The sequence below is a fragment of the Cygnus atratus genome, chromosome 2, assembly GCF_013377495.2.
Source record: "Cygnus atratus isolate AKBS03 ecotype Queensland, Australia chromosome 2, CAtr_DNAZoo_HiC_assembly, whole genome shotgun sequence".
NCBI classification, from domain to species: domain Eukaryota; kingdom Metazoa; phylum Chordata; class Aves; order Anseriformes; family Anatidae; genus Cygnus; species Cygnus atratus.
This window is the reverse complement of record NC_066363.1, coordinates 147,809,778-147,833,334: the sequence shown is the minus strand read 5'-3', so window position 1 is coordinate 147,833,334 and position 23,557 is coordinate 147,809,778. Positions and strand designations below refer to the sequence as shown.

Sequence of the window (23,557 nt, the reverse complement as noted above, 5' to 3'; positions counted from 1 at the left end):
GCAATCATCAGTAGAGGAGAAGTGCAGCCTTTTTAAACTATTTTAAAAATGGAATATAAAGCAAAGAAATACTAGTTCAAAAGGCATTTGGTTAAAACACAACCAAGCAAACAACCCCAAACCAAAACATTATTTCAGAAATGGTGCTAGATGTGAAGTCCCCTGTGCAGGACACAGGTGTCCCTGTATAGAGAGGGAGGCAAACAAGTGGCCAGGGAGCCCATCAGAGACTTGCAAAAACAGCTCCCCGAGGTGCATCTTTCTGGAGTGGCCACGTTCAGGTATGGACCTGGGCCATCTGTGTTGCAATCTGATCCTCTTACCTCTGGAAGCACCAGAGAAAGTCTGATGCTAGGAACCCATGCTTTAGGACTCATACAGATGCTGATGTCTTGGTTACAACACTGTGGACATGTATGATAGTAGCAGAGCTTGGCGATAGCTTCCTGCCTATCTAAATGACCAATATGTTATAAGCCTGGCTTATGCTAGATATTTAGGTGGTAGGAAGGGCTAGCATGAAGAGGGGTTTTGGTAGCTCTCACGACACCTTCATGCCCTCTGCCCCAGCTTGGAGCACACATGGCAATTTCACCCATACCTGAGGAGAGCCGTGCTTGGCCCTGTACCAGGACGTGCTGCAACTCTGGCCATTTGAAGGTGGCTGGACCATGGGAGTGGTGCTGTGTAGGGAGGAAAGCCTGAAACGGGGACATGCCTCAAAACCCTGCTAGACTTCATGCTTGCTAAGCCTTTCAAGGACACTCCAAGCCATCACAAACTGGGTTTATTCCTAAAGCAGTTGTCCTGCCTCATCCCTGCCCAAGTTCCTTGTTCATACTTTTTTGCTGCTTCTTTTGCTCAAATGGCTATTTTTTAACCTAAGTCAGCTCTCCTGACAGGTAGAACAGGGAAATGGGCAGTGCAGGGGCAGGAATGAGGAGCCCAAAGCAGGACGTTGAGACAGCTGCCTTCCCTGGCTCTACCAAGCTAAAACAGCCACAAAACGCTGGCCTAAACCAGAGGCAACCTTGTTATTTGAGGCAGACCAATTTCTCCAAGAGCTTGGCTTCCAGGCTCATCCTAAAATCTCTCAGCAACAACTCAGCAACAACTGAGCACACCCAAAAATCTGACCAAGGTACCAGGGAAACCTCCAATGCAGGTAACTGCCAACTTCACACCATTTGCTCAGAGAGGTTGTGGGGTCTCCTTCTCTGGAGATATCCAAACCCCACCTGGATGCCATCCTGAAAAATGTGTGTTAGGTGACCCTGCTCGGCAGGGGTGTTGGACCAGATGATCTCCAGAGGTCCCTTCCAACCTCCGCCATTCTGTGACTCCATGACTGTGTGATTTACACCTTTGTGGGTGACACTGGTGGTAGGGGGATGGTTGGACCAGCTGATCTTGGAGGTCTTTTCCAACCTTAATGATTCTATGATTCTACGATTCCTCAGTCCCGAAGAGCAGCCAGGAGGAGCTTTCCCACCCCGGGACGTAAAGCGGGCCGAGGAGTCACCCCTGATTTTCCCCATGGTGTCTAGACCGTCCCCATTGCGGCCCCCGCGCCCTTTGTGGGCCCTAAGGAGGCGGCGGGGCTGAGCGGCGGACCTCCCGTCAGGGCCCTGCCGCTCCTCTCACTTCAACAGTGCCACCTAGTGCCTCTTTTCGGACATTTCAAGGGGAAAGGGGGGGGGGCTGGAAGGTGGGGAAACGCGGTTTTGAGGGAGGGCTACGAGGGAAGGAGCCCATCCGGATGAATGCAAGCTGCTGGGAGCCGGCACAGCCGCGGGTGGGCCGGAGGCTGCGCTGCCCTTGCCCGGCCCTGGTTAACTGTGAGCCGGCAACAGAGCACCCAGAGAAAAGCGCTGGTGAAAAAATAAAAGAAAAACGACACGTTTTCCTACTTCTTGAATCGTCTAACGTGTTTCCGGGCTGGTTTTAACGCAAGTGGCACGGGGGGTTAATGCCAGAGGAGGGGGGGGCTTCCTCGGGTTGTACTACAGCAAACGTTTCCGAGACCGAATGGGTAAAGCAGAATTGGAAACTGCAAAGTTCATCCATTCATAGAGGCAATTCCCTTATTAATAAAAACCAGCAGCAGCTGAAGCTGTCCCAGCCGAATAGTGCCTGTGGGAGGGACAAGTCCCAGACCCCGAGCCCAGAGATGGGGGGGGGCTTCCCCAAAACTGCGGGGCACGAAGAGGAAATCAGGTGGTGGCAACGTGTGTGCATTGCGTTTCTTTGCAGAACTGGCGACTTAGCTAGCTGAATTCCAGCCGCTGAATTGGTCCTTGGCTGAGATCATTTCAATGGGCAGGGTTGGCTTTTTTTTTTTTCCTCCTTACAGGAGTTCCCTCCCCTCCTTCTTCCCATCCTCCGCCTATTAAACCAACTCAAGTCTCACTTGTTAAAAGACCCCATAACGTGGAGGAGGCAGAAAAGCAGGAGCAGCAGGAAAGAAAAAGACGTCTAGATAATATTACCCGTTTGCTGCTGCTGAGAAACCTCACTGAAACAGTTACTCGGTCAGCAAGGCATCACCAAAGAGACTTTATCTGATGCTGTACATCTCTCAAACTTTCAGACGCTGCCTTGCAACTTCTTCAGGCTCCTGGCTAGCCGGGTTTGAAATACGATCTTCAGCTTCGACCACGAGAAACTAACTCTTAATTTATTATTTCTAACTTTTTTTTTTAATTATTATTATTTGAAAAAAAAAGTCCCACAACTTTGAACTAGAAACTGAAGCAGAGAAAGACAAATACGTTGTAATAGGGAAAACACGTGGGAGAAAATGAGCAGGACTGAATAGCCTTAAATGATTATTTTTTATTATTTTCATTTTTAATTATTTTTTATTCCTGAGCGTCTGAATAAGCCCCTGAAAAGTGCGATTTGATCTTTTTACCTCAAACTTGGAAACTGTTCAGCGGGAGCAACGGTACGTGAGACCACACAGCTGGCTGGAGCCCCTCTATGACCAAAGGACAGAAGGACAAACAAGGTACGTGATTTACGAGCCCCCTTTCTGTCATCTCGGGAGCAGGAGACCCTCTCCTCCCATCCCCACGGGAGGAAGGCTGAACAGATCCCCAGAACAGGAGTGGGGCTGGGGGAGGATCTCACCGTGCCTAGGCTATACCTATTTCAGCAATGAAAGGGCCGCAGTGAGGATGAATGAGGTTTTCAGCTTCGACCCCCCCCGCCTCCGCGTAATCCCTTTAAGATTTTGCCGAGCGATACGGTTTGGAAAATAATGATGATAATAATGGAGCAACAGGTTCGGAAGCCGTTCCCCAGCCCAGGTCGGCTTCTCCCCTTCATGCAGGGGAGGGAGGGATGGGACGGCAGGCAGGAAAGCGAGGGGAGGCGGGCTAAACCCCGCCTGGGAGCCGGAGCGGAGGGAGGGGGAACAAACGCGATCAAGATGTCTCAGCGCGGAGCCCCCGGGGGAGGCAGGGGGGGCTGCAGCCTGCCCCCAGACCTCCCGACCCCTCCGCGCGGCCCTAATTGCGGGGGACCTGGGCTGGGGGGCGGGGGGGGTCTCACCCCCGGGATGCTGCGGGGGGAGGCAGCCCTGGAGCAATACTACGGCCCCCTCCCCGCCCGGCGGGGGTCTGCGGAGCGGAACCCGCGTCCCCTCCCATATTCCGCACCCCCCTCCCATATTCCGCCCCCCTTCTTCACGCCCCCCCCCCCCACGTGGCAAAGCGGGGGATCCCCCCGACGCCCCGCCCACCCCTTGTGACGCAACCAGAGCCGCCCCCCCCCATTGGCTGCGACGCGGGGCCGGGGTTCCCCCGCCGGAGTTGCCCCCCCCCCCCCGCGGGGGGGGCCGCCCCGGGGGCGGTGTGATGCTGCTCCCCCCCCCCCCCCCCCCCCCGCAGAGCTGGCCCCAGCCGCCTTCCCCTGCACCTGCCCCAAATTCGCAGCTCCTGGCTGCCCAGAGCCCCGACATCCTCCGTAATGTCCTGCCAAAGGATGGAGGGGATCCTGAGGGCGGCCCCCATATCCCACACGCCATCCCTGGTGGGTTTCATCGAGCCACGATGCTTCCACGATCCCCCAAGGCATAGGCATCCCTCACGGTCTCCTTATGGGTCGTCTTTCCATAGGCACTCACACGCTTCCCAGCACACACAGCGTGTAACGAAGTGGCCCTGGATAGATCAGTCCTTTTGGGTGTGATTGCGGTGAAATCTGTCCTTTTTCCCCAAAAATCTGCGCCCAAATGCAGTCCTTACCAAGCCTAGAGGAGTTTTGCGTCAGCAGAACTTTATTGAAACTTCATTTCATCCTAATAAATCTCTTCTATGTGCAAAGGCAAAAACACCTGGGTGAAGGCTTTCCCAGTAGGAAAAAACAGCTGTACTGGGTTCAGTGGGGTTTCCCGTGCTAGTTGAGCTAGCAGCAAATTCAGCTGGTCGTATTTATGGTGTGCAAGCAAATCAGATATGTGCTTCATTTTATTACTACTCAAGGTTAATATATAAAGCATCAAATTACTCTTCCATTCAGTGTAGCAGGACTTGACTAAGTCAAACACAATATTACCTGCACTTGATAAACAAATTACAAGATAATGAGCTATGAACATCAAATAAATATTTACTTGCTGGACTGAGAGGTGGAGTAGTCAGTTTTGTGCCAAAAGCGTCTGTGGACTTCAGAACCGGTAACCAGGAAGCTGTTCAAAACCAGAATATTTTTACCTGCAATCTAAAATGTCTCAGCACAAATATGATTAACTTCTTGGTTTTATTTCTTAGAGCATTCAGTTTGGGTTTTTGGTTTTCTTTCGGTTAATTTATCATCCAGCATATCACTGTTTACATTAGGGACAAATCCACCTAGCAGTTACTCAGACCTGTCAGAGACTAAATTTGAGCACTTTAGGGGGAAACATACATTGAGAAGACAGGAGGCTCTTGATTTGCTGATCAAAGCCTGTGCATACAGATACAGTTTACCATCATTAGTAACCCCTTTCTTTAAACCTAACCCCAGAGTTAATTTTAGTCTTCTGTGAGCCCTTTCCAGAAGATCAATAGCATGACAAAATCTGGAAGTGATAAATAACCAAAAGTACCAGATATGGTAACTCTGCTGTAGTAAAGATGTACAGATGTAACATAATTTTTCAGTTTCCTCTCTGTGGGCTGTAAAGAAGAAGAGGGTGTCTGGGCAGCTATTTTATGCTTATATTTAATGTGTACCTGGAATCATTTGTACTTCAAAGATAAATGATTTACTTTGCTGCCAAAATAAGGCTAAATGTTTCTAAATATCGGATGAAGATTTATAACACTCAGACAATGTTTGTGTATAAACACAAAGTATATGTGTGTAAGGCCACATACAATGTGTGCACGCACATGCACACTCACACTCAAACACACCGTCATTCCAGCAGCTGATCTGTAGAAACCAATGCTATTATTCTCACAAGGAAGGATTTTTTTTCATGCTTATAAAAGCTGTGTGCAAAGCAGCCCTCAGTAGCTGTACGCACGTATACTCACATGTGTCAGCTCTTGTGTTGCCAACATCACTGATCTCAGGCACCCTGCGGAGTTCGAGTTGCATGTTTCCTACAGACACGCTCCTTCTGAATCTACATTCTGATGAATATAGGCAAGGAAGTGGCCTGGGTTTTTTTGTTTGTTTGTTTTGTTTTTAGGAAAAACAGTTATGTGGAAATTGGGAACCGGTGGGTCCCCATGTGACACCAGAAAGAGTAACACTAGAGGTGTCAGTAGCCTAAGCCTTATGAAGAGTACTGTAGACCTCCAAGAACCTCCAGCATGATCATGGTTCCCATTCTACACGAGGTGAAGAGAGGTGAATTCACCTGCCTAAGGTCACCCATCAGGTGAATGGCAATACTAGGAACAAAATCCTAGTCATCCAGGTCCTGGTCCACTCTCTCTGATTCCCCCATGTAAGAAAGGCAGGGCTTAAGCAATGACCGATCTGTCAACGTTCAGAAGAGAGATTAATCTATATAATAAATATGTCCAATGTATGCATACACTTTCATTGTGAATGCTCCAGAAATAACAGCTTCACAGAGAAAGTTAGGTTTATTTATTTATTTATGCCTGCATTACAGAACTGGAAGACAAATGATCCACTGATTTCCCTCTTCAGCAAAATACTTAAGTGCACACTTATCTTTAATGACACGCTTACATGCTTTGCTGAATCCAAAGCCTCAGCACTAGGGCTCAGAGGACCATGACTAGCAGACATTCAAGAATTCAGCTTCTATGTAAAGATGAGGCACTTTCAAACGTTTTCAGCGCTCAGCACTTCTGACTGCAACAAAGATTTGCAGAGAAAACTGACTGGCAGATGTTATACATGGGGTTGGTCTGTATTACTTTAGCTTGAATCAGGAGTGTGCTATTGAAGCCAATGTTACAATTCCCCTCCCCTTGCTTTGGTTTGTGATGCAAAGTGACACGGAGCACATGATGCATTCCTCTTGAATGAAACTAATTGCAAGATGTACCGCTAGAGCAGACTGTTCAGGGTTTTCAGTCTATGGAGTCTGACTAAACTTGGTTCAGAGTAAAACCAGAAACATTTGATAAAGGATTGAACCTTTGTTGCTGTCTCATGGGCCATAATGACCTTTGCACAATAAGGGTTTGTTTGTTTGTTTGTTTTTAATATATTCAGATCTTTTGGAGTTACTCAGTGATAATTCTTTCAAACAATCTTCCAAACCATTTCTTTTTATGTATGCGCTTCCTGAGTCTCTCCCTCTCTTTTTTTTTTAATCTTCTGGGGGAAAGCAAGCCAGAAGTACTACATGCCAATGTTTGAGACAGTATATGAGAGACACCTTCTTAAACAGATGATGAAGTGAGCTGCATCCCATGTATTGCAAGCAAACCTGATTTCATTTTGACCTCCCATCAGTAACCAGTTCCAAGTCCGGTATTAGCAGATGCAGGGGACCATCTGACTGCACCTTAGTCCTCAGAGCAGCTACACACTGGCTGACACAGAATAAATGAACAGAGTGCAGGAAGTATTGATGTGTTCAGACACCAGTACACAGAGATTTTCTGGATATGAATTTCCCCCTATTCTATTTGTTACTCTTTAGAAGTATTGGCAACAAGTGAAACTCTTTTTCTCTTTGCCTCCTGACTTTGCAAAGGGATGTACGTCTCCAGGTCCTCTTACTTTCAGGGGTCCATGAAAGCTGATTAATAACTGTATGTCCAGACTGTGAGATATATAGTTTTGGAGGGGAAGAAAAGTGCCGCTTTGCTCCGGAAGGCAGTAGTGTTTTTTTGCTGAGTAAATACGCGGTGCAAATCATGGCATTAGATCCTGCTGTATTTCAGTTGAGTGTCTGTATCTTAGGAAGGTTAGACCTATGTAGCCTAAATATTTTCCAGAATAGAGGGAGCTCAAGCATATTTTGCTATTCTCATCTGATTTGGGATCTAAGGCATTATTCAGCTTGAGAAAGGCCTGTGATCTTTAGTGTTAGATTTAATCCCTCAGTTACTATGTACAATGTGGATATCAGTCAACTCCTTGTTAACCTGAAACTTTTAATGAAAATAATGTTAGAAGGCTTCAGCTTGAAGTTATGACAGTTGTTAATAGTAATGTAGAGTAAGTTCTTCCTCAACATAAGTGTGACAAAATAAAAATATTCTTTATGTGCATTTATCAGGATACCAGAATAGCCACTAAATAATTCACTAGGTGGACTCTGATGCCAAGTACCTGCAAGGGTTTCTTTCTTGGCCGTGCTCTTTCACAGGAGTCTCCAAACACAGGCACACACGTTCATCGCCTCCTCCTGTACAGTCACTACAAGACATATATATACTTGGGCTGCTCGGTGGATCAAAATTTGTGTCTTTAAATCAGCAACAGCCTACATAGCATTAGGATTGGGTGTACTGCTTTCACATTTCTTTTCTACTAGGTGGGCTGTTAAGCACTGACCAGCTCCATTCACGGAAATAAACAGCTGCAAGACGATAAATTGCTCAGTAGTAGACTCTCTACATTCACTTGTCATGTGTGCACAAACCTTGGCCCTGTGCTGGATGCTGTGCTGAAGCTTGCACTGGGTTCAGCACTGCAGGGTTAGATTAAGGTGCCTGTAAAGGGTTCAGGTGCCTGAACATCAGAGTAGGATTAGCAGTTCTGTCTCAGGCCTCCCATGCAGTACATGGGAGACATACACATCTCCAAAAAGAGCCTCACACAGTGCTCTGGGTAGAGCATGCTTTAATATATAAACGTCTGCCGTTAATTACTGAACATCCAAATCTTCAACCTTATTACCCCCTGGAAATGTCATTCAGGGCTGACACAAAACAATGGAGCATCTGACCTCTTTCAGTGCTAAATAGCTTTCACTTTAAAAATAATAATAAAGAAAGAATGTTGCAGGTGCTGTCTTCTTCCTCTGGCTTTACAGAGCTGATTAAAAAAACCAGTCTGAAAGTGCAACATCCAGTTTTGACTCCAGAGACAGTAACCCACCAACTCAGCAGGCCAGGAGCTCTGTCTTCCTCACTCCAGCACCTGTTCCCATGTAGCAGCAGTTCCGTGCCCCTACAGAAATGACCTGCTATCATTTTTGTTGGTCCAGGAACATGGGACTAGCTGCAGGTCTTCCATCTGCACCACCTCATCCCCAGTCTATGTAGGGCTGCTCACGTTTTTTTATTCCTTTATTTGTTTAAAAGTGCTGCAGTGCCTGTTCTTTGGGGCAACCTTACTGGGTTAAATCCCTCAAAGAACTGAAGACCCATTAGGCTGAGGCATAAAACACTGAGCTGGGCTGACCATACGAGGTGTGCGCAGTTGAACTGCTGTAGTGATGGCAACATTGAAGATAAGCATTACATTTTGCTGAAAAAATATTGCTAGCACTTAGAGTGATTATCTAGGAAATAATTGAAAAGTGATCATGGTTTTGAAAGTGAATATGGGTGTTTGTCCCTTACCAAGCACTTGACATTTGCATCTTGACTCACTATGGCATTATTTCAGGTGTACGGTGTTCAGAAGCAGTAGCGTGCACTGCTTCTCTGATAATACTTGATTCTAGCTTTATGTGACAAGATCAGGAAAATTTTGATTGATGTGTTATTACAGATGCCCTTTGACATTTCAGTGTGTTAGGCCAGACTAGTTTTTCGCAACAGCAGTATCTGACATTAAAATCTGATGCGGCTATTCCCTACCCTCAATGCTTTTATTTGACTCAGCAATTCAGTTTTGGCTTCAGACTCGTACAAGCATCATTTCCTTTTAACTTCTTGGCTCAATTATTGGAGAAGGGTGGAGAGGTTTTGGCTTCTGTGTTATTGTTTGGGCATGTTCAAGCTGATACAGATCAATTCTGCTGGGCATGATATCAATAGGTCACGTGCTAAAGCTTGAGAATATTGAGCAACTTTTTACAGATTTTGCCTGAGATTCAGTCAGTTAAAAAGACATACATAAAACCTCCAATTGCATATACAAAAGGGAAAGTTTCTTTGATGAAAGCCAGGGGTTTAGATCAAAACACTGTTTATTTTCCCAAGGTTGACAGTTAAAGGACAGAAAAAAAAATGCTATTTTATTAAGACCAGAAATCCATTTCTTGATCTTAAAAGAGTGGTTTTTGTGAGGGAGGGAAACTGTGCTGTAATGACAAGATCAGAGAACGCATTTCTTTTTTTTTCCTTTTGTGCGGAAACACTTCATAGGAAAAGAAAGAGCAATAACAAATTAATATAAAAAGAAGCCTGGTACAGTGTATAGTCAGTCAAATGTAAACGCTGCAGATCTTAATCTAAATCCGGTGAACTATACCCATACAAGTGGTCCATTGATTTCAGTCATATAATTCTTAATGTAAGCAGACTTCAGCCCCTGCTTGCTAATAGGCATTTTCTATTTTTGGCAAGAGAAGAGAAGTCGTGGACCCCAAATGGGAAAGCCTCGTACAACTGCACCATTAATGAAACATTCACCTTGATGTTTGTGACCTTCTGCATACTTGGGGGATTAATAAATACACAGGCTATTTGACTTCAAGGTAATCTAGAAGGGATCCATTACTTAATCTGTTTTCTAAAGCCTGTCTATTTTGGGCACTGGGTTTTAATTCACCTATAGTGGTGGCTCATATAAGCTGTCTTTTATTAGGCTTCTTGATGACCCCTATTGTGAAAGACTTCCAGACAGGCCAGAGCAGGGACTGGTGCTGGTGGGTGATTACAGCACCTGTCAGAGCCCAGCCATAAGTATTCAAGGAAGTCCTAGAGATAGGGTCCGATTTCTTTAACAGCGTCTCCAAATATACATTTAAGAGGCTTCCCCTTGTCTTGAAATTTAAGACCCTAAATAGCTAGTGGAAAAAACCATAGTCTTTGTAATCTCAGACTTGATGCTTGCCTGGTTTATTTTTATTTTGTAATACATTCTGTGTTGACGATTTCTTTTTTCCAAGCCTGTAACATCTCAGACAGAGATATGATTGTTGACAGCTATGCTGCTGCAGCTTGGTAGTATTTTTTCACAACATTTCACAAGAAAGAGTTAAAAACATATATGATGTAAGGAAGTGCTGTTCCAGCTTCAGTTTTGGCCAGCAGATGATGAAACAAATATTATCAGGCAGGATGTTAGCAGAAGGGAAAATATGAATAACAGTAAGAAAACACAAATATTAAGTCCATCACCCTAAGAGGCCCTAATTCAGCAAATTATTCGAGCATGTCCTTCACACTCTTTGACTTACAATGTGCTTACTGGGTTAGCCTTAAACAGACATTATCCACTTTGTGTCCCTAAGGTCAAAGGTATTGACATCAAACATCATTGACTTTTCTATAGTTATGACAAAGCTGTTGCTCATCCATAGCCTAGAGCTTAGACTGGAAGATTTTACAGCCAGGTAACCTACTCGTGCAGAAGCTGTCAGATTCAGCTGGTAATCTAATGAATTTCAAGCCCAGGGTGAAACCTTGGCTCTGTTAAATTAATGTGTACTTTTGCCACAGACTTAATCTCCGTCAGGCTTTGGTCATGCTCACAGATGGGTATATCTACGCACACAAATGTATGAATAACACATTTTTGCAATGGTATTGAGAAGACCTTTTAAAGCAGATGTCTGATTATCTAAACACAAATTACAAATATAGTCAGACATGTGTCTAAAAATTATAAATATATTCAGACATCTGTTTTAAGAATGTCTTTCCAATATTTTTGCAAGCATAAGTAAGCGACAGAAGTGGTTCAGGGTGGGATGCAGTCATGACATGGTTGGGGGCGAGTAGAGGCTGCGCAGACATTCAGCTGTTCATTCCACCTATGACCATATGAAGTAAGTAGTGGCCTGAAAGTCCCTTAATATGACAGAGCATCTCATTCAGCAAGCCACAGCTGCCAAAGTAAGACCCTAACACAGACAACACTTTCTGTGAGGACATTAAGAATAGTAGAAAACCTCCCCGGTACCTCAAGGTGTATGTGACTCTTATTTTACGTGGAGGAAATATTGCAAAGGGAATGAGATGTAAGCTGAGCAGGTGATGCTATAAGTCCATGACACAGCCAGAAGCATGGGGTGTGTCTCTTGGTGCTGAGCTTGTTGTCGTCACGTGCACCTCTGACAAGGTCTTGTAGTGGGAAGTGGTAGCTCTGCTAACAGTTTCCATGCTTCCTTGCAGATGTATTGTGAGAGGTTTATATGTATCCTGAGAATACTTGGAACCACACTCTTCGGGGTGTCCCTCCTGCTGGGAATCACCGCTGCTTACATTGTGGGCTACCAGTTCATCCAAACAGACAACTACTACTTCTCCTTCGGACTCTATGGTGCTATCCTGGCATCACATCTCATCATCCAAAGCCTGTTTGCCTTCCTAGAGCACAGGAAAATGAAGCGGTCGCTAGAGACTCCAATCAAGCTGAATAAAACAGTTGCCCTTTGTATTGCTGCCTATCAAGAGGATCCTGACTACTTAAGAAAATGTTTACTTTCTGTGAAAAGATTGACCTACCCTGGAATTAAAGTTGTTATGGTAATTGATGGGAACTCAGAAGACGACGTTTACATGATGGACATTTTCACTGAAATCATGGGTAGGGACAAATCTGCCACTTATATCTGGAATAATAACTTCCACGACAAAGGTCCAGGTGAGACGGAGGAGTCTCACAGAGAGAGCATACAGCATGTATCTCAACTGGTCCTGTCCAACAAAAGTGTTTGCATCATGCAGAAATGGGGTGGAAAAAGAGAAGTAATGTACACAGCATTCAAAGCACTGGGGAGAAGCGTGGATTATGTACAGGTAGGTATTAAAGCACTAGGTCAGTGCCAATTCAAACACACTTTGAAAGAAAGCAGCTTTTGTATATTTTGTGCTGCATGTTAGAGGCCATCCTAGTCCCTGATGAACACAGTGCTCCTTTCAGTCTATTTGGAAACAGCTTGACCGTTAAAAATGTATTTTGCTACCTTTTAAAATGGTCAGCCTATCTGTGAATATGTCAAATCTCTGCACCGGCTACTGGAGAAATCTGAAATACTTCCTCAGACTTCAGTCCTGCTCCCTCATCACAGTGCTTTTGCTTCAGGAAAAGCCAGTGGCCTCCTTAGGAGCCCTTCTCTGCTCCTGTAAGTCAAGGTCTTAGGTAACGTTTTATTTTGTGAGGATATTAGCAGACCTATATGCAAGCAGACAGACAAGTTTTTGGTGACACTAGGGAATATCTTAGTGGTGGAGTCTGTAAAAAAGATGGGGATATGCTGAAGTCCTTGAAGGCTGTGCAGAGTATTTAATAAAAGGGTGAATGTGCAGTCTTGAAAGAAAGATTTCTTCAGCTAAAGCCTGAAGGAGCTTTTGCTTCATCACTTACAGCTGCATTACCTCACTCACCACGACTTGGCCTTTAAAGCCCTTATGACACTATTCACTTAAAAATGAATTAGGCTGGGTCCTCTCTCCTGGTTTCCAAAGCAGCAGATACACGTTTCTTTCCAGCTGCCTTGGATCCCATGAAAGATTTTCTATGTTTGTGCCTTACACATGGAAGCACTCCTCGTTCCTGCAAACAGCCCTGCAGAATGCAGGAGGCCGTGTGGAGGGAGGTGTGTAGGGCCAGGCCAGATCCTGGGGATCGTTAGTTGCATATCAAGACCTGCGAGGTTCATTTGACTAAATCCCAATGATTATTAGATGGTCTTCCTAATTAATCACACTCAGCCCTTTCTGCCTTCTTCAGACCTCAGAATATTGCTTTTCCTCCAGAAGTGGGGCACTGCTCTGCTGGTGGGGCAGCAGAGAAGGTCTCCCTTGGCTTGGGGTGGCCGCACGTGTTTCTGGGGTCAATGCTGAGCCTTGTGCAGTTGTGTGTGTGCTCCACACAGCATGGTGTCCAAGGGGCACAGAAAGGCAGCAAGTCCTCCACGCACAGGAGAGGCAGAAAGCAAAGAGTGCCAGAAGCCACCCTGTTTTCGGAGCTTTAAGAGTTATCAGAGGTTTAAGAGAAAAGAAAAGATTTAAAGCCCATCCCCAAGCACTTACAAAACTTAAACTGATTTATTCTCTGAAAACAATGGGCTTAAATTCTCCATTGTCTGCACTTCGGTTTTTGTGCTGTGAGGGACTGTGATGGGATAAAAAATGCTGTTTTTCTGCATTAGCATGGTTTTATAATCACTTCACACAGAAGTATCAGATTGCAGAGAGAGAAGGCAGAGAGGAAACAGATTCAAGACAACTTTCCTCCCTCTTGCATTTGTTCAGAGAACCTGGAAAAAGTGTTTCTATTTCAACAGTCATACTGTAAACTGAGAAAATGGAAGAGATGTTTCTGGTCTTTCAGTCAATTAACACTCCTGACCTGACTCAGAAGTCCTGATGAATGTGTCAGGGACTGTAATGCTGCTGTAAGCAGCCACCAAAGGCTGCGCTGATGATTGATGTCACAGTCACATCTACATTATAAGAGCACCATCTTGGTGGCCCTGGCTGGCCACAGTCTTGATGTAATGCAGGTAACATGTGGCTCTGTTTTATGAATGAATGAAGGTTGAGATTTTCCACATGGTTCTTTAGGGGGTATCCACAGTGAATTACTTTAAACAGGCCCTGCACTTTAAGGGCTGAGCAATCTGCATCGATGATCAACCACTTTACAAAGTGGAGCAGTCAGCACGAGTGCTCACCCCTGACACTGTGCATTGGGAGCCTTGCGGTCCTTAAATACACCTCAGGGCTATGGGCAGGCGGTCATAAAGCAGGCAGGCTACCGCAGATAACCGAGCTGTTGCTCATTAGTGGAGACTCACTAAATACCTGAAATCACTTGGGAGGCTTTACTTCCCTCCTGGAGGAGGTTAGGAGGGTGAAAGTAATTCTGTAGATGAGTTAAACTGGGAGACATCATCAGTGCAGAGTTAGCTGGTACAATCAGGGTGCAGCACAGCTTGGCTTGATGCAGGTAGCTGTGTGGACCATCCAGCGCAGCCTGAGCCCCCTGGAGCAGCTTGGTTAAACCACCACTGGTTGTAGCAAGCATCTGAACAGCTTAGCTCAGGGCTGGAGGCTACAGCATGCAAGGCCAAGCGTCCCTTTCATGCAACTCTGTGACCCACAGCAGTAATTTCTAGGTCACCCTGCCCTTATGTGGAGAGATGGCAAACTGGCTTGTGGGCTGTGCCGGGCCAGCCCTGGCTGGCCAGCCCTCGGTGTGTTTCATTCAGGTTCCTAAGTTGCTTTTCTCAGGGCATGTCCTCTTTTCACCTAGAAAAACCTCATTCAGATGGAAAATGACAGCTTGTCCCAGGAATGCAGACATGTCCACTGTGCTGGCATGGTCAGGACGCATGCTGGTCATTTGTAAATAAATCTAGTGTTTTCAGGATTCCTCATCTTGTCTTAGTGGTGTCGCTCGTGGCAGATTTCTCTGCTATAGATAAATGCATCTGACGGGTGGAGGCTGCTCAGCCTTACTGAGTGACAGGCACAGGAGGGAAAGCCAAAGAAATGAGGATGGGGCTGACCCCATCTGACCACTCATGGTCACAAGAAATGGGACCGAGTATCACTGCCTGAGCCCTGGGTGCCAGCAAACTGCAAATTCATGATGCAAAGCACTCAGTTACAGGCCTGTCCAGAAAGTCCCAGACAGAACTACCGGCATCCTTTCTTCCCTTCTTCAGAACTGCTCTGCTCCCTTTCTATCAGCAAGTGCTCTCACTGATGACAGCTTCCCATCAAAGCCGGAGGAACACGTTGGCCAGGTTACAAAGGTGCTTCCCGGCCTGAGTCCTCCAAGGAGAGGAGCTGGATGCTCTGAGTTCGCGGGAGCTGGAGATGCTTGTGGCTTTTCTCCTGACAGAAATATGAGAGCTCTCATCAGCTTTCTCCTTTCAGCCCCCTCCAAGGGAGTGTGGAGAGGAAGCATTTTGGCAGACACTCAGCTGCATCACGAGCTGAGCAGCCTGGTTATCCTGGGTAACCTCCCAGCTCAAGTCTGGCCCATAACAGAGTCTCTAAAACCTCTCCTCCCGTTTGCAGAACAGAAATGAAAATTTCAGTTCCCCTGGAGCAGGGGGGCTTAGGCTGAATTGAAAGGTTGGATGACAGGACGCCAAAATTAGGATTTCTGATCTGATGCTTCACCAGGATTTGACTTAAGAGGCTATTCAGACAGAGCCATTGACTTCTGCCCTTACCATTCCCATCTGAAATCACAGAAATGCAAACTGTGGATAAGCTGAAAGGAGGAGAATTTGTAGGGCAGGATCTGTCTGGCAAGAGGAGTGTTTGTGGGACAGCCTCCTCTGCTCAGGCCTCTGAGCTTCAGTGAAATGAGCTTACAGGCGATTGGGACACCTCTTTCACCAGCAGCTAGGAGAAGGAGGCACCCACTTGTTTTAAACAGGCTGCAGTCGATGTCATTTGCTCTGGAGCAAAGGAAAGCAGCGCCAGCTGCCTTGCAGACTGGCCAGCCTGTCTGAGCCCTCCTCCTACTCTCCGGGGGAAAGCCAAGTCCTAATGTACACAGTGTCTAGTTGACTAGGAGTATTTGTGTGGTTGAAACGCCTTGTGTGTGTCATCTATTTTTGCCCTGGTCTAATGGAGTACTGCATTTTGGGACTCACTCCTCTAGCCTTACTTATATATATTTTATATGAATGCTGGAGCAAAATAGCAAATAATTTCTATATATCAAATGTCAAATCCCTGCACTACTAATAACACACCATGCATCTATATCTAAAAATAAGTTTGTTCTGTAATCCAAAATACATATCTTAAATGAATTACTAAATCCTTCTGCACTTGAAAGAACTATATTAGGTTTCTTTCCAGAGGCCTAGCTGACTTTTTTCTTTTTCCTTTTTTTTTTTTTTTTTGTAAACAAGCATCTGGAATTTAACTCCTCACTCCTCTCTTATGGTAGCGGGAAGTATTTGACTAGGGTGCTAAACTATGCAGCCAATTCGGGGAAACCCTATTTCAGGGCTCAGCAGGAATCTGCAACACACCCACGAACATTGTCTTGCTCTGCAGTGCTCCATCTCTGAGAGCATATCTCTTATTCAAAGCAGCCAGCCCAATGTGCTAGTAAAACAAATAGAGCTGATACAGAAGAGAGGATTGTTTGCATGCACTACCCTAACAAGCACTCTGTTTCATTCAGCACCGCTCCCTGCTGCTTGATACAAACGGCCTTTAAGAAGTGTCAATGCAGACTCCAAAGAGAGATTTAATTGCATTCAGGAGAATATGCATATAGAGTTACTTATCACTCAAGTGATTTTTATTCTCTTTTCTAGTGTACTCCTTAACCCATTTTTGTTCTTTGTTTATCTGTCTTGTAGGTCTGTGATTCAGATACAGTGCTTGATCCAGCCTCATCGGTGGAGATGGTAAAGGTTTTAGAAGAAGATCCAATGGTTGGAGGAGTTGGAGGTGATGTGCAGGTGAGTACAATGATTTCAGATTAACAGGGGGATTTCAAAAACTATTTGCATTGCAACACTATTCCCTGCCTGGAATACACTGAATACACTGTGGTATCATCACAGAGGCTCTTATGAGACCTTACCTTTTCTATCTGTTGAACCAAAACCCAAATTCTCAGGTATGAGCACTGTGTGGTTTTAACACCCATAAAAAGCAGACAAGTATTACTCTCCCTCATATGTGTGAAAAATGGGACACTGGGACTGCCAGGACTGTTGCAGCATCTTTGAGTATCTGAGTATGACTGTTTGGTCAAGGTGCCACAGAAAAGCTTTAGGGCAACAGGGAACAGAGAACAGGTCTCCCAAAGCCAGATCCAGCACCTCAAGCACTTTAATTATGTTACTCTTTGCAGCAAAGATTGTCACGAATGAAAACTTCTTTGGAAATGCAGTGCACTATGCACTCCATTTATTGTTGAGTGTCCTCAGCATCTCTGTCAGACAGGACAATGCACAGCTCTAAAGTCAGCCCAGCTCCACTTTTGTGAGGATTTCCAGCCTTGATGAGTCTGGCTGACAACCACAGCAAAAGGCTGTTCATTCTTTTTTACACAATTGCTTCTGCTACAAGTTTTAAAGAAAAATGCATATGAATATTTCAGTTGGCCTTGGGATTGGCTCCTTGTACTCAGTTGGGCTTTTATGTGAGACAGAGGAGAAAGGGCTATCTATATGGGCAGGCACTTACTGATGAATGCCCCAGTGGTCAGAAGTATTTCAGGCATGTGGCTCTTAATTCCAGAAATTAAGATTCCCACAGAAGCCTGAATATCTTTGTGGCTCTGGTCTGGCCACAAAACAAATATCACGCTTTTCCTTACACATGTGAGACACTAGGCACGTGTGGAGGGAGTTCAGCTATGACATAAGTGTGTAGTTAATAAGCACCTGCAGAAAGATGTAGGAAGAACATGTATCCTCTGGGAGGAAAGGAAGCAAAATGAAGACTCCGGCCTTTCTTTGTCTCAACTCACTTTTCAGCATACGCCAAATAAATCTGAGCCAGTCTTGAGCCCATCCCTAAGCCCTGCTGCTTCTAAAACGTTCTGTAATTAAGTTGAAACAGACAAGATGGCCTCCAGACATGACAGAAATTAGGGCCATCCTGGAGGGCCTAAAGGCACATAGTTCAGGATAAAACATCTAGGGCAAGCTTTATAAGACCAAAAATGTAGGCCAAAGACCACGTGCTTAGCCTCTCTCATACTCCAGCATAGCTATAGGAGGGCTGGAAGAAGTCCTGTCAGAGCCAAAGCTGTACACGGGCAAGGCTGGGGAAAGAGCTACTCCACCACAGGCAGGGAAGCAGAAAGCCACAGCTTGGACTCCACCATTTCCTCAAGGGAGAGGCCGAGCTCAGCAGCATGTCCTTGACTGGGGGTGAAGAGAAAGGAAAAATGAGCTAGGAAAGAAGTTGTGGAGAAATTGAAAGGTTGTGAGAAAAGAATAATCATTTAGGTGGAACAGATTCTTGAAGGCCTCACCTTGCCTTTCTTGTCAGTGCCCTGGACTGTATAGGTAACTCCTGGATTTGCCACAAGTTGGACGGGGGAGTGAGGTTTCCCCTGTATTTTGGCTAACAGTATTCTAGTCTCTACTAATTCCTTATTGATCCAATGTGTATATTTTCTTTCTCAAGAGCTCATCTAAAACGCAAACTTTTTGTATTTTGCAGATTTTGAACAAGTATGATTCCTGGATCTCCTTTCTAAGCAGCGTGAGATACTGGATGGCATTTAACATAGAAAGAGCCTGTCAGTCCTATTTTGGCTGTGTACAGTGCATCAGTGGACCTCTGGGAATGTACAGAAACTCTTTACTCCACGAATTCCTGGAAGATTGGTACAATCAAGAATTTATGGGCTCCCAGTGCAGCTTTGGAGATGACAGGCATCTAACTAACAGAGTGCTAAGCCTGGGCTATGCAACAAAATACACAGCTAGATCCAAGTGCCTTACCGAAACACCGATAGAGTATCTCAGGTGGCTGAATCAGCAGACCCGCTGGAGTAAATCATACTTCAGAGAGTGGCTCTATAATGCAATGTGGTTCCACAAGCACCATTTGTGGATGACCTATGAAGCTGTAATCACTGGATTCTTTCCTTTCTTCCTTATCGCCACAGTCATTCAGCTCTTCTACAGGGGAAAAATCTGGAACATCCTCCTTTTCTTGTTGACAGTTCAGTTAGTGGGCCTGATAAAGTCTTCCTTTGCCAGCTTCCTTAGGGGCAACATTGTCATGGTTTTCATGTCACTCTACTCAGTGTTGTATATGTCAAGTTTACTGCCAGCAAAGATATTTGCAATTGCCACGATAAACAAAGCAGGGTGGGGCACATCAGGAAGAAAAACCATTGTAGTTAATTTTATAGGACTTATTCCAGTCTCCATTTGGTTTACAATCCTCCTAGGTGGCGTAATTTTCACTATCTACAAGGAATCAAAAAAGCCATTCTCTGAGTCAAAACAGACAGTTCTCATCATTGGCACAATCCTCTATGCATGTTACTGGATTATGCTGTTGACTTTGTACTTGGTTCTTATCACCAAATGTGGCAGGCGGAAGAAAGAGCAACACTATGACATGGTGCTAGACGTATGATTTTGCTGTGGGAAGTTACCCAGAGAGTTTTAAAGCAACCCAACGACCTTGTAGTATCTGTGGCATCAGATGAATGTTGCCAAGGGAAATGGATCGCTGCTGCTGGGAATAGGACATTTTTATTCCTCTGGGTTCATTTTCATCCTGCCAAAGTAAGAAAAAATAACAGAAACAAGAACAATAGAAAATGATTTTTTTTTTCCAAGGGGGGAAAAAAGCCAAACACACAGTTTCGACCTGTTCACAAGAAAATGGGAGAACTTTTATGTTTATGCACTTTTCTATTGTGCATCTGCCTGACAGTGTTACGTTCTATATACCTCACTGGTCATGCTTATGTGTGTGGACAGGAAGGAAAGGAGTTTGGAGAATCAAGAAAATGATCTTACAACCCCTTGTAACCTAATTTATGAACTTCTCTTTTTTATAGTTCTGTTTATAGGAAGGGTCTTTTGTGTTAGGCTGCCAAATGTAATGCCAAAGGTAAATTTTAAGAGGCCATTGGCTGAGCTGTATTTTTATATTATTGTATTATTTGTGTGTGTGTATTTTTAAGCCAACTTTTTTTTTTTTTAAATCACATATTTTATATTTTACTATCTGCCAAAAAAGATGCCTCCCCAATGTTTTGTTCTTTAGCCTCTTTAAATACATTTGTGATAAAAAATCATAATTCCTTCCCAAAAATTTATGCTGATTTGGTATTGTTCATAATAGAAAGAATAAAAAGTCTCTCTGCATTTTTGCAACTGCTGAATGGTTATTTCTGTGAAAAAGTATTTAAGTATGCTCTTTGAAGACATTTACTAGAAAAGGCCCAACATTGTCAGTTTTCAAATACAAGCATATTTGTGCATTAAAAAAAAAAAAAAAAAGGCCAAAGGGGTAGATATGTGCAATTTCGGGCTTTGTATTGTTTTGGATAACATTGTAATAGGGAAATTTGCTTCTCTACTGAGAGCATAATATCTCTGGCATACACAATAGTTATATGGTAAACCAGGCCTCAATACTATTGCAAAAGGCATTGCTATAGGAGAGCTCCCTCTGATTTTACATGGAATCTGAGGAACCACAACTTCTCATCTGGAGAAACATTGGACACCCAAAACTGACCTTATCAATGGTTGTAGTTGCTCATAATCTGCTAGTATCAAGCAGTACAGAATTTTTAGTTTAAAGAATACATGAAAGGTAAACATATCATCACTTCCAAAATGTGGGTGCCTTACTATAAAACGTCTGCAGTGTCCTTCATTGTGTTTACAGACAATATAAACGTCAGCTTCTCTGACTTCCAGTGTAATACAGACCCCTGTATTGAGCCCAGTAATGTGTGTTTGACTAAAGCATATCTACCAGAAAAGAAGCCAACTTTTATCAGAAAACATCAAGTCTTAGCAAATCTATAACTTCCTTGGTGCCTAACAATCCATCTTGGACATTTATTTTGGACCACGATTTTAAGAAATAATATTCAGGACTGAATCCTGCAGTCTTTGACCAGCCAAAGGAATGTGGCATTGAGCCCTAATATACTTTATAAAGAGCAACAGAAAGCCAGCTGCATACAGATATGTGCCCTTTTTAGATTCTGGTATTAAAAGCACTGTGGTAAAGCAGAAATCAGCATATGATGCTTAAAGAACTTAGAAGCATTTTCAGCTTCTTTTTTATGCAGACATGAATAGATTCTGCTGTAGAATGAACTGCACACACACTACCTTTTTTGTCTGATTTTCTTGAGGTACATGATTGCTTGAAAGTCATACTAATATTTTGTTAATGATTGGAGAGTTGATTCATGTTGATTACAAAATAGAACAGTATTAAAAAAAAAGCAAAAGAAACATAAAAAAAAAAACTTGACTATGCCTTTTAACTATTTATGATGTAAGTTAAAGCTTGGGTTAACATTCAAATGTCAAATAAATCCTCTCATTCTATAAAAAAGATTGAATTAATTGCCTGTATTTATTCTAGCAATTATTCAATGTACTTCCAATATAGGTTGTATAGTATAATTGTTACTTTCATAAATAAAATATTTTTGATAAGATTATGACTAATTCGTGGTGTTTCTGATCAGCACTTCTGCTCTGAAGCCAGAAATCTGCATGGTTTTGAAAATGTTTTTATGGTGTCACCAGCCTGATTTCCAAGCAGGAATTTGCCATTGAATAGCAGAGCACCTGGGGAGTGTGTGCCTGGAGGGGGTAGGGACTGGTCCCTGCTATGAGGGGCAGTTTGGGGTCTTCCAGTAGAAGAAAGTCACTGATAAACTGGAGAAAGTTCAGTGTAGGGCCAGCATGATGGTTGGGGCTGGAGCATGGGCCTTGTGAGGAGAGGCTGAGGGAGTGAGACTGGTTCATCTGGAGAAGGGACAGCTTTGGTGGGAAAGACCTAAGATCATCTCCAATACGTGTAGGGACGTCATCAAGGAAATGGAGCCAGGAACTTCTCAGTGGTGCCTGGTGGGGAGATGAAAGTCTCTGGGTTTAAGTTGAAATGGGGCTTGGTATAAACAGAAACTTCTTCCCCATGAGGACAGTCAGGTATTGGAACAGGCTGCCCAGAGAGATAATGAATTCTCTGTCCTGGGAGGCCTTCAGAACTAGGCTGGATCAAGTCCTGAGACACCCGGTCTGACCTCAGAGCTGCCCCTGCTTTGAGCAGGAGCTTGGGCTAGAGACCTCTGAGGCTCCTTCCAACATGAATTCTCCTGTGATCCTTTCTGAAGCAGGTGCTGACAGTCAGCTTCCTAATGATAAGTCCCAGCCGACTGAAACCCATTCCCATCTCTGCTCCCCACGCGTCTTGCCTGACCCAGAATGCAAATAGCTCACCAGCAGCTGGTACTAAATACCCAGAAAAATCAGAGCCCTTCCTATATCCCCACTGGCCATGGCAGAAGGATTGCAGGGAATAAGTCATTTCATGTTTACTGCCTTGCAAAAAAATAAAATAAAATAAAGGTTTCAACAGAAAAGCAGGCTGCAGAACAATTCCTAATGAATTTTATTCCTAAATAAAAATTAATCTAATTTAGACAAATTAAATTCTTAAATAATATTTCCTCTGTCCGTTTTCATCTCAAAATTATTTTGTGGTATTTTCAACAACTTGTGGAATAAAATGAAATGAGTTTTTCATTAATACCAAATGTAATTGTGAGCTGTCTCACAGTTAAGAGAGAGAATAATAAGAGGAAAAAAAAAAAAAGCGCTTTTTTTAACTTTTAAAAAACACGATTATTTTTCAGCCTCTAATAGATTATGTCAAACACTATAAGGAACTCCTACAACCTATAAATTCTACAGAAAACTTATAATTATATACTTCCAAAAAAATAAATTAATTGACACTATCTCAGTTTATAACTCATTTCCAGAGTAGAGTAATCTGGGTTTGAAGGCATCTGTTTGCAAAGACCAGGTGTGAAGCAGAACCTTCAGGAATTAGAGGTACAGCACAGAGGAAGGAGCCCTCCTGTTCTGACTGCTAACAAGCTTTGGTTTGGCCAAGAATCAGGTTTCTTTCAGTGGGGAATGCATGAATATTTAGCAGAACTTTTCTAGGAGGTGGAAAAAATCCTGTCAGACGTGTACTGCCAAACATGTCCCGATGCACAAGCTGTTGAGAATATGTCTGTTAAAAATTTTTGTCTGAATTTTATTCTTAGCAAGAGACAAGATGGTAAGGAGGAGACAAAATACATCAAGAGCAGTTGATGAGGTCTGGTACTACTGAGGCTTTGCTGGAAGAGGCACTTTTCTCTGAAGTTAACACAATTAACTTAAACATAGTGCAGTTTTTTTCCCATCTTACCCTTGGCCTAAGTTTGCTGCTTCAGTTTCAGATCCGATGGAAGGATAAGTGCCCCAAATTGGGCCTGTTTCTTCCAGCTTTGTAAT

The 23,557-nt window shown here is 44.0% G+C and overlaps 1 protein-coding gene across 1 annotated transcript; it reads left to right on the top strand.

Annotated features, from left to right (window-relative positions):
- The first annotated feature begins 1,785 nt into the window (after positions 1 to 1,785).
- On the top strand, positions 1,786 to 21,708 carry HAS2 (hyaluronan synthase 2). Its single transcript, XM_035556209.2, has 4 exons — positions 1,786 to 3,010; positions 11,721 to 12,347; positions 16,892 to 16,993; positions 18,714 to 21,708. The coding sequence occupies exons 2-4, from the start codon at positions 11,721 to 11,723 to the stop codon at positions 19,641 to 19,643; spliced, it is 1,659 nt and encodes a 552-aa protein (XP_035412102.1). The 5' UTR covers positions 1,786 to 3,010; the 3' UTR covers positions 19,644 to 21,708.
- The last annotated feature ends 1,849 nt before the right edge of the window (positions 21,709 to 23,557 follow it).

Coding starts and splice junctions, on each gene's coding strand:
- HAS2 (XM_035556209.2), top strand. CDS start 11,721: ATGTATTGTGAGAGGTTTATATGTATCCTGAGAATACTTGGAACCACA. Junction 12,348..16,891: donor GAAGCGTGGATTATGTACAG/GTAGGTATTAAA, acceptor TCTGTCTTGTAG/GTCTGTGATTCAGATACAGT. Junction 16,994..18,713: donor GAGTTGGAGGTGATGTGCAG/GTGAGTACAATG, acceptor TGTATTTTGCAG/ATTTTGAACAAGTATGATTC.